General features: G+C 29.2%; 1 protein-coding gene across 6 annotated transcripts in view; it reads right to left on the minus strand.

Annotated features, from left to right (window-relative positions):
• The window catches only part of Papss (3'-phosphoadenosine 5'-phosphosulfate synthase), a 55616-nt gene that overhangs the window by 17087 nt on the left and 26486 nt on the right, over nt 1-12043 (minus strand). For 4 of the 6 annotated variants that reach the window (XM_087166107.1, XM_043041754.3, XM_043041752.3 and 1 more), the window contains exon 2: nt 56-170. In XM_087166107.1, the coding sequence (XP_087022233.1) occupies nt 56-143 (88 nt within the window). In that variant the 5' untranslated portion in view covers nt 144-170. Of the gene's footprint in view, nt 1-55; nt 171-3366; nt 3565-8437; nt 8581-12043 lie in introns of those variants that run through there. The other 2 variants (XM_043041753.3, XM_071178441.2) reach the window with 2 other exon arrangements.

Consider the following 12043-nt stretch of genomic DNA (forward strand, 5'->3'; position numbering starts at 1 on the left):
CTATCCCCTAACTAGTTATTAGTTAACTTAATAATATTTAAAAAAATCTACTAACCTGTGAACCAAATTGTGCACCCTCGGAATCCAGCTCGTTGGCCCATAATTTGACCTCTTTTGTCCCTAGAGACATGATGGGCTTGCATTGTGACATTTGTAGATTTTTGCTGGTTCTGCAAGAAAAAAAAAATTACTAATGATGTTTGGATTGCAAAATTTATGCAGTTGAAAATTTTTTTTTTTTTTTTAAATTAAACTAACAGATAAAATTTAGCACGTTGTAAACGTTTCATTAAGAATTTTTAGAAAAATATATTTCAGGAAATATTAACCTTAATTAAAATTAAAAGAATATATTTACAAAAATCATTCAAGTCAAAATCTAATTAAGGCACTTTTTAAGTTTAAACACAAATAAGATCCTTAATAACTATTAAAAATTACAAACATAAAGCAAAATTAAAAAAGGCCCAAAATTTTTAAAATATGATGTTGATTTTCCAGTGAGTCTTAGAAATTCTCCGAGTTAGAAATCCTTTGTCTGAGGGCACATAGTTTTTCAAGTTATGCGCAACGTTTAAGTTTCTGGAAAAAATTATAATGGTTATAATTAATTATTATAATTATTATAGCCTCTTCTTCTATTGGTCTTTGTAGGTCAGAGCCTTCCTTAGAACATTTCCTCCATCCTGCTCTTTTCTTTGCGATTGCTTTCCATTTAGTAATTCTCAGGATTCTGAAATCCTTTTCCACACAATCAAGCCATTTGATCTTAGGCCTAACACTAACTCTAATTCTCATTGGCTTGTAATTAAAGATCTTAAATGTCAGGGAAGAAGAGTCCATTCGACAAATGTGACCCGCAAACTTTAAGCTACTTATTTTGATGTATTTGTTGGAATCAGCTGCCGTGAACAGCCTATATAATGTCCTCGTATAAGGCATCCATATTTATAGCACCAACATTTTTGCCCAAGGCTTTTCTCTCAAAAACAGCATGCTGGTCTGCTTGTGATTCAGTTAAAGACGATTTTTCAGATCCATAAGTTAAGACAGGTCTAATGATTGTTTCACATAGTATTATTTTTGTTCGTCTTTTAATTAATTTTGAATTTAGAAATGTTCTCAAGTCACAAAGGCATCGATTAGTTGCTATAATGCGTCTCTTTTTTGTTTCTGTGCTTATATCGTTTAAGGCATTAATAATTGAACCAAGATAGGTGAAATTGATATCAAGTTCGAATTTAGAATTTCCAGCTTCTAAAAATTTGTAATTTGAAGGTATTTTAATAATTGGCATGTATTTCGTCTTGTCTTCGTTAACAACAAGATGTCTCTCTTTTAAAGAATTATTAAGAGCGGTAACTGGTTCCAACAATACTTCTGTTGTCTGCACGATTATAACCAACCAAACCATCAACATAAGCCAGGATTATCAGCAATCATCAGCATCAGCTCAGATATATGCCAATTAATTAGCACTAATTATGTAGGGAATTCGACACAAAAACATATTTTCGCTGAATAAACATACTATTTTTTTCGTCAGACTTATTTTGACCATCAAAACATAGGGGGTTTGACTATTAGGTCAATCAGGAGTGCGGTCAAAAGTTTGGACGCCTTAATTTTAATTTCACTTTTCTTGCTCATATCTCTAAAATTAATTAAGCAATTCTAAAACCCATTTATAAAATTCGTTAATCCAAATATGGAAAAAAAGAATTTTTAATATTTATTTTAATTCAATGAAAAATTTTGAATTATAAGACAAAGTTTAAATTTTTTCGTTCATTGTTGCTGTAGTCATTTACATCGCACTAGAGCTGCACAATGGGCTATTGGCGACGGTCTGGCAAACATTCCTGAGGGTGATCAGAAGAGATGCCATCACAATTTTGATCCTCTGCAGAAGGGATGGCACCCCCACTTCGGTAGCCCGACGACCTGCACGCGAAGTCGAGCACTTTACAGTAGAACAGTTTAACGAGGACCAATACCGCACACCCTCGGCCCCTATGCAGACTGATCCAAGTGGTCACCCACCCGCACACTGACCGCAGCCAGTGATGCTTGACTACGGTGATCTGCTGGGAACCGTGTCTTAACAATCAGTCCACTGCGGGACTCGTTCATAATTTAATGAAATACAATAATAAAAAATGATAAATAACGATTAAAAGTTATTCTTCGGATAAATGAGTTTAGAGTTAGTTAATGTTATAATTCATTGTCAGCAAAAACTTTTTCAATTCACTCGAAAAGTTCCCGATATTTTCGAAATGTGCAAAAAGTTAAATTGACTTTAAAAGGGCCCAAACTTTTGATCGCTTTCCTGACTAAAAGCTTGGAACTTCCGGGTTACAGTTATTCTTCTGTTGGAAATAGGTACTCTTATTTGGGGAAAATACGTTTTTATGTCCGATTTCATTATAATATAGCACTAATTAATTACGGAAAAAATCGGACGTTTCGAAGAAAATTTGTTCCGGGTTTATTATTATTTACAATTATTATTATTTATTTACTTTACTTGTTTATAGATAATTCGTTTTGTGGTGCAATGTGTTTCATTTTGTTTCAGCAAAATGAAATGAAGCCCTTTTTTATTATTTTTTATAAAAATTAAATAAAAACAGCAGGCGTTATTCCAAATTTACAACTAGGGATGATTTATACAACTGTTTCTGTATAACTGAACGCAATTGTTTCAATCATTTAATCAGCATAGATCAAGGCGAAAAGAAAACAAGGATCATACTACAAGAAAAAGCAAACAAAAATCGCATATTGCTAAGATATAAGATAACACACACACAAGAAGAAAAAGAGAGAGAGAGAAAGAGAAAGGAACAATTATACTAAAAAAACATGTATTTATTAAATTTTTTTAATCATTTTATTTTGAAATATTTTTGAAAGAAAATAACTATTCAAATGCTACATATCAAACAGGAATCGCTTATATTTTACCCGAATTAAGGATAAAAGTAAACTAGAAAAAATTTGATCATAATTATCAGAATGTGCAAATGAGTTGAAATTGTTGACTTGGATAATTTACTGCTGATTTTAAGAACATTAGCATTTATTTTTCAAAAAACTAATAACTAATGTTGTCGTATCAAAATCCGTAATCTATGATCAGCATGCATACGTGAAAACACATATGTTCCTAAAATCAAACTACAGAAATTTAAATACAAATTAATAAAAAATCTTAAAGTTACCATAAAGTTACTTTTCCATAAAGTTACTTTTTTTAGAATCAATACATGAATCAATGTTTTTTTTTTTTTTAATTGGTCTACATTTTTAGAAAGGATCTGTAGAATCTATCGGAAACTAGAGAGAAATATTCAAAAATACCTTGTTCATCGTTAAATGTCACTAAAATTATCCATTCAAACTAGTGTTATTTCAAATAATGCAAGTCATCTCTTTTAATTCTTATCTTAAGATTCCCAAAGTCAATTTAATATCAAATATGAGGTCTATAAAAAGAAAGTTTTAACCTATAGAAACTAAAATACAGTTCGTTGCACAATCCATATACTCGTGCATTTTGTAAACTTGTAGCTGTTCTTAATAGAGGAACTTATTTTTTCAAGGTACGGCGTTTTCAGAGGAAATTTCAAAAAGGATGTGTTGGCAAGGTTTCATTGAATTAATTTCCGCCCAATAAAAACTTATTTAATAACCATATCTTTTTTTATTCTTTTCTTTAAACAATGCATCAGTTCGCATTTATTAATATTATTATTTAAAAAAATGCTTCGATAATCGGTGAAATTAACTAAATACCCACTATTTTATCAACGACTTGATCAGGAAAAGAAGAATAGTCATAGAACGAGAAAAGTCATAGAAATTCCATAAATATTTTTACTTTTTGTAAAAAAGAACATTTTAATAATAATAAAAATTTTATAACGTAAGTAAGAAACATTTATAAATAAAACCCAAAAATTCGAAAAACAAATGTTAAAAGAGGGAGTATAACCATGGAAAGTTCAAGCAAAAGAAATTCTCATATTTTAAACATTTCATAAATATTTTAAACACTTGAATACGGATAATATAGAAAGAAATCATCATGCGGAACATAACAAATATATTTAAGTGTTCATCTTTCTATCTATATCTAAAAGAATACTCCACGCATAATAAACCTTCATTTGAGTTTTTTAATTTACTATCACTTCATAAAGAATACATTTATGACTAAAACTTATATCCATAATTTAAAAAAAAAAAATCAGTTCTTCTATACTAAATTTGAAAATATACCGAGATGCACCCAATTTAGCCTTATAATATAACTGCTTTACATAAAATCGCAAATAATAAGTAGATCGATCAATAAAAATCAAATCATCAAAGCCATTTCCATCGTTTATCGAACTAGAATGAAATCAAAAGGCACGTATTGAATGATATTATTGGAAACGTTCCAAATTGCGGTACTTAAATTTTAATGGCCAATAAACTGTTTCGTCCGTTTGCCCTCAGAAAACGCATTTGTTTTATACAAGGATTACAGCTACCATTTCGAAATACGGAAAAAGCTCAATTCTGTAAAAATGAGAATATGTGCAGTTTAAAAAATTATTTATGTATGTTGAAATTTTGTATGAAAAAAAGAAAAGAAAATTCAGTAAAATAAATTAGATATTAAAAAATAATTATGATAAAAAATAATTACGTTTCCGTTACACACAGAGTTGAGAATTAATAAAAATTATTATTCTACATATAGAGTTTAATCATTAATTTACAAACGATTTCATAATTTTAACATCTCAAAACTAACTGATGGTGGCAATTCATTCATGTTAAAAGTAATTTTTCAGCACCATCTAAGTCGTTTTCATCGGTTTAAACTGTAACAAAATTTTAAAAAAAACTTTGACAAAAAAAAAAAAAAAAAATTAAAGAAAATTCGTAATGTTTAAATATTTTTTTTTTCTTTTTTAAATCTATTTTCGGACAATAATAAAATAATAATTAAGAAAATAAATTTACTATAATTATAAAAAGTAACAAATATATATATATATATATATATATATATATATATATATATATATATATATATATATATATATATATATATATATATATATATATATATATATATATATATATATATATATATATGTAACATAAAAAGCTTTTATTAATCTTTTTATGTTAGTTTCTTTGCTATAAAACAACTCCTACTTTATTACTAATTAATTGTTCTATTCCAAATTCTTTCTCACACTTTTAAAAGCCACATCCTGTTCTTAAATCTATTTTTGGCTCAACTATGCATTTAATTAAGAGCAGGACATATCTCCCTATGCTCTGTGTGGGAAAAGCTAGATTTCTTTCATAAACCAATAGTAATCCTTATCACTTCCCTTTTCCCCTCTAATATAACAAAATAGAGGGAAATTCCTTTGCTACTTTCCCTAAGATAAAAACTTAAGCACACAGTTTTTGAGTGCGATTTGGAGCTCCGCCTTTGCTAGAAAATGTCTTAAATATACTAAGTGAAGTTAATAAAATATTTTTTGCCTTCCAACTGCTATCTGCGTGGCCTAACATCACTCACCATGACTGCTACCCTTTCAAGCCGGCAGGATACGAACCTGCGCGGGGAAACCCCAATGGAAAATAAAAAAATTTCTGCGAACGCAAAATCTCAATTAAAAATTTTTCTGCACGCATTAACTCTTATAACTAGTTTTAATCCTTCCGTCGAAATCTCATTTGGCGCAATTCGTTTAAAAATCACGGATTTTTTTTTTTTTAAATGTTTAATTTTTATAGAACTATATTTTGATTTATACCATGGGGATGAGTAGGGTAAAAAAAAAAAAGAAATGTTACAAATAGAAATCTAAAAATGTTATATGCAAAACACTTTTTAAATAATTGAAAAAATACCTGAAAAATAAGCAAAAAAGTGTATGTAGGAAGCTTTCACCCACAGAATGTTATCTACGCTTTAAATAAAAAATATCGATGCGTGATTTTATTCGCTTAAATCGCGTGAATACGAATCTCCATGTTTGATTTTAAAATCGCGTGAATAGGAGTTTCGATGATTAATTTTTTAAGAGCGTGAATACGAATCTCGATGTTTCATTTTAATATCGCATGAATACGAATCCCAAAGCATAATTTTTAATAACACAAATCATAATAGTGGCTTTTAAATCGCGAGAATACGGAACGCGATATTTGACATAAATATCGTGAAAATACGAAACATGATGAGTGATCTTTAATCGCGTAAATAGGAATCGCCATGAGTGATTTTAAATCGCGCTGGCATTATTGGTAGGGAAAAGATGTTAAAATGATTTTTTTTTCAGTCGGGAATTCGAAAAAAGACGAACTTTATTTGAAAAGTCGGATTTTTTTTTCTTTTTCAGTAATATTAAAAACATTTCCGTGATGGTGGCAATTCCGCGAACAGCGTTCCTGTCTATTTATTATACAGGTCTGATAATGAATAAAATTTTTTAACTAGTTTTACATAAATATAGAAAACATTTATTGTCTAAAAAAACAGTAGCTATAAGTGGGGGGAAAAGTAATACCAAGCTGCGCAGCCTTAAAAAAAATATTAAAGAAAATAATGAAATTTCTTTTTTTCAATATTGTGCCTCAACTTTTTTATGCGAAAAGGGAAAAATAAAAGGATCGAATTATGCATTACTCTGAAGATTCATATAGGTTTTTCATTTCATGTTTAAAAGAGGAGAAGATACCCTGAATAGTTTACAATTATACCATCATAGGTAAAATTGTAAAAAATATACATATACTTTTAGTACACGCATTTATCGTATATTGTGTATATTATTATTAGAGTCTAATTTGAAAGAGATATTTTCAGTGAAAAAATAAATAAAGTGTAAGCTTGTTTTGAATTGCGGTGTGTTTTTGTTTAGGTGTTTTAACATAGTGACATAATTTGTTTTACTGAGATTTACCATCAATTGGAAACCTGACTTGAACCACCACAACGTTTCGGAGTTATTGTATAGTATGTCGGATAGAGAAATTTTAAAAATTTTAAATTTCCTCATAATTTGATACTTGAAAGATTGAAGTCTGTTCATCCATTATTTTTATTTCTTTCATGGAGTAGCTGGAAAATATAACCAAGATTACAGGAGGAAGGAAGAAAAGGCAAGGACTCTTCAAATTAGCTTGCACGTTTTATTTAACAGATTTAAAGAGAGGAAAAATAAAGTTTACAGTATTTTGTTACATATATAGTACTTTAAAAAAAGAGGGTTTATGAATCGGTATCTAAAAAACCGAAGCTGGCACTCAAAATTTTAGTAAAATGATTTTTTTTTTATTTTTAAAAAAGCAAAAGTTTAAATATTTTTGAAAAAAAAAAAATTTAAAATATAACATTTCTTAATTCTGTACTAAAGAACTGATCCGAGACGGACTTTCTCTTTAACAGCTAAAAAATCATTTTAATAGTAATATGTAAATATGTTGTGTGACTTTAGCTTATGTCTGTAATGCGTATGTTCATTACAACTTCATACCATACATCTGACCATCGTATTTTAAGATAATATAAAATTAGAGATAATAATTGTCTTTATGCAATTTCATTGCCTTTATAATTGTCTTTATGATTTTCGAAAAGCTGTCACACTTCTTTCTATTTCAAAAGATGCTGGCTTTTAAAAATTTTGATATTATGTAGCATAATATTAACGCAGCATAACCATATAAAGCTTAATTATTTTATCAAATTATCTTTTAGACTTTGACACGTAAAACACACAAAACAAATAAGTAATAAGTTCAATTGCTGCTTGTACATACTTAAAGCGTGCTGCCAACTTTAACGCTTTTGCAAAAGCAACAAAGGTTTCTTAAATATTTGATGATGAATTTAATTAAACTAATTTAAAATAATTTTGCCCACCACAGCATATAAAGAATTGAAAATTAAGCTGCGACGATTACTGGTTGAAATTGTCGCAATCTATAACGATGCGAAATTTAACAGAAAGGGTCTACCACTAGTAGAAAAAGTCTTTCGCAAAAATCACGAAAGCTATGCTTTTATATTATTCGCACTTGATAAGTAAAAGCCTAATTCTACTAAAAAAATTTTAACATTTTTGAAAGAAAGTTCAATCGTGATTTTGTTGACTTATGAAAATTGTGACAAAGAGTTTTAAAAAACCACTGAAGTGCATAAGTTTTCTAAGCAACGAACTTGCAGAATATCACTAGCAAAAAATTAATAAATAAATGAAGACTGTTTGACTGCTAGTATTATAAATATTTGTAAAGAAGTTAAATTATCATAAATCAATTATAACAAAATATTTTCCATGACAATTCTTCATTTAAAAGCCTTCAAATTATAAAATTGAAGAGATAGGAAAATAAAATGTTCATATTTTACCTGAAATAACCGATAACCATTTAAAGGAGGTCGCATTTTAAAGCAATATCGTTTCACTTTGCTTTACGCTAAACAAAAATACGGTTTATTCCAGTTCCAAAAGTACAATCGAAATTCAGACGATTTTTAAATTCCGAATCATCTTTATTTCCTAGGTAAACAATAACATAGGTGGCGTTGCGAAGGCTAAGAGGTCCAAGAACTTCCTGGATAAACTTTTTCATGGTCAGTTTTTGGGAATCACAGATAATCTTTCTTCACGCACGAGCTGATATATAACTGTTTCAGGCAAGCTTTTTATTATTCTGATCGAGTCATAAAAAGATTTTATAATAAACGCTAAGCTGGATTAAGTTTAATTCAAGATCTGATAAGAAATTGAAAAAATAATTATTTTAGGTCATTATCACAAACTATCATTATTATAAAAGAGGCTATTGCCACCATGTTTGCATACATAACAGAATTAAGTGTGAAAGATATGTTTGAAAGTATTCATAAATTGAGTAAAATTACCGACTTGTTTACGGTTATGAAAAAGAAGAATTTCATACTGATAACGCAATATTGAATAATAGGAAACAACAGCTACGGCTATGTGGAAATGTCATAAATAGTTATTACTATGAGAAAAGGATAACCTTCTAAAATACTAGGAATATTATAAATCATGCATATTCACTTTAAATATCTCATAATAGCACATATTTCATAGTTGACCTTAGAGGATTACGCGTAGATTCGTGTAATTGGTTTTATTTAATAAGTAAAAAAAATTAATTACTACTTCAAATGTTCCAACGCCCATTTCCAGAAATCTAGTAGAATACGCATTCATACTCATCAAAACTATACATAAAAGGTATTTAAATTTTTTTTACATATAAAGGTATTAGAAAGAAAAAAAACAACCTTGGTTTTGTAAAGAAGAAATTAAGATTCTAAGTAGTTGCAAGAACTTAAGTTTTTTTAAATAATTAATTACTTTCAAAATCAAAATATTTAGTTATTCTTTTATCATCGTTATGAATAAGAATGGTTGATGAAATCATGATAATGTTTTGAAGGGCGCAAGCGATCTAGAACAGGGGTTTCCAACTTACATGAGGCTGTGGGCCGCAACTTTATAAAAATTTTATATAGGAATCTTTTATATTTAAAGGAACTTTTATGTGATTATTACTGTCAAATTTTTATCAAGTAGTACAAAACAAAAGTATTGAATTACAAATTAAAATAAGAAGTAGATTTTTACCTGAGAAATAAATTTTTTTGCACCGTTGGTATGTGAAATTTCACAGAAACGAAGAAATAAGGTTGTTTTTTTTTTTAACGAAAGAAAAGTATTTTAAACCCATATAGATTTCTTACGAAAATTGTCAGCAAAAAATGACAACTAATATATTTTAGCTCGCGGGACACAAAAAAAGGCTTCGCGGGCTAGATGTGGGTCGCCAGTTGGTAACCACTGATCTAGAATATGCTATCCCTGCGAAAAAATGCCTTAAAAAATAAAAGCTATTCGAAATGTTTATCTCTTTCTAGGTTTATTAGGACTATGGGAATCTGTTTAATTTGAATCTGCATGAAGGCTATTACTATAAGAGAGCACGTTAATATTCTTTGTAAATCAATAAAAAGCCGTCTTCATAATAATAATGCTTGTAGCTGTCTTTTCTTCGAAAATCATCATTCATTGATATTTTCCCCACGTTTTCTTCCTTTTTTGCGTGAAATGAAAAACTTAGTAAATTGAGAGCAATATTTAAAATTAGGATATTATTAAGATAAAATTAGAAAAATTTATTTAAAATTAGGACAAAGCAGCAAAAATAATTTAAATTAAAAATAAAAAAAAAAACTTTTATTATTTTTAGGCTACGCAACCATATATTTAATTTTCAAAAAGAACATTAAAAATGTCCGCATATTTTACTACTTCAAACTTAATACAAATAGTATAAATTGATGTTGCTTTCCACGACATAATAGGCAAGAACCTAGTGTGTTTATCGACGGTGATAAGATAATACTTTTGTACAGTTTCAGACATAGAACTCATTAAAATGCAACTTTGACGACCTCACTATGAAATCTTCCCTGACATTCATGATAAATTTGCATTTCCAACACGTTTATCAAGTTCTTGTGCACGAGTGGCAGTGGAAGCGATAAGATAAAAAGAAAAAACTATCAACGCCTCCTCCAACATTCTACTAAAAAAATACTTACGTGCAAAGCAAAAACTATTATGCAATAATAATTCTTAGTTATATTGCATATTCGGATATATGGCTTGTTTTTTTTTTAAATGGGAAAAAAAAGACGATTAGCATTTTTTTTATTAATTTAATGCAATTCGATAAACAAGCTTTCCTTTTTACTATGGCTAGGATAGCAATGGAGAATATAATTTGTATACATTGGCAATCGCTATCTATCTCTCTCTATATACACTACTCAAAAAAATCCATGTGCTCCCCTAATTTTTTTGAGCAGAGCATATATCTATCTATATATATATACTGCTCAAAAAAATTAGGGGAGCACATGGATTTTTTTGAGCAGTGTATATTTGTTATTTTATTGCGTACCACAGTGTTTCCCAAACTTATGACTCTCGTGTACCCTTTCTAAATTTTTCGTAACCCTGCGTACCACTAATAAAAAAATGAATACATTTTTAGCTACAGGATAATTGAACTAAAGTTAAAAATCACAACTGGCTGTTGACAATACTAATTATTAACTGTTAACTCTGTAAAAAATAGCCAATAGAAAAATACGTAATCGTAAATTTTCGTGGCTAGCTTTGCTTTTAAATATTTTTCTTTAAATTTTCGTTTGTTGCAAGATATTTCGCATAAGAAAGCGTACCCCCGCTAAACTGTTCCCGTACCCTTGGGGGTACGCGTACCACACTTTGGGAAACACTGGCGTACCACAACAAAAATAAGTGTATTACTTGATTAAGAACTGCATTCGCTTCAAAAATATACAAATTGCAAATAACAGTCGACATTTCTCAAGCGCTCAAAACTAGGTTCCCATTTTCAAGATTTGTCAGACGTGAATGAGGAGAAACAAAAGAGATTTGAAATATAAAACGTTAAGTTCCCAACGAAAAGTGAAAAAATAAAATTAGAAAAATCACAGTAACTGAGAGAAGAGAAAAAAAAGAGGAAAAACAGAACAAGAAAAACCATCAGAAAGCTGCAAATCAGGGTAAAATGCATTTCCACAAGCTATGGAGAGGTGGTGATGAACTAATATCGTTAACAAGGGAATCGGCATAAATATTAATAAAGCAAGATTCCAGGGCATCAAGATGAGCTGATATGACAGGGTGGAAATAATTTTGGCATTGTCGAAATCAAATGTATGGCCAAGATTCTAACAAAATGCAGCAATTGATGATTTCTCGTATGCTTGATAACGAACATATCTATCATGCTCCTTCAATCTAAATTTTTAAGCTCGTCTAATTTGTCCGATGAAGTCGAAGTCTCACTGATAAGAAATGTCGTAAATACCCCCGCAATTATCAACTAATAGGATCTTTAAGAGACTTAAATTTAATTCGGTAAACAGGCCTAAAAATGATTT

This window comes from Parasteatoda tepidariorum, chromosome 6, assembly GCF_982258835.1.
Source record: "Parasteatoda tepidariorum strain Cologne lab strain chromosome 6, Ptep-v5.0, whole genome shotgun sequence".
Lineage (NCBI taxonomy): Eukaryota > Metazoa > Arthropoda > Arachnida > Araneae > Theridiidae > Parasteatoda > Parasteatoda tepidariorum.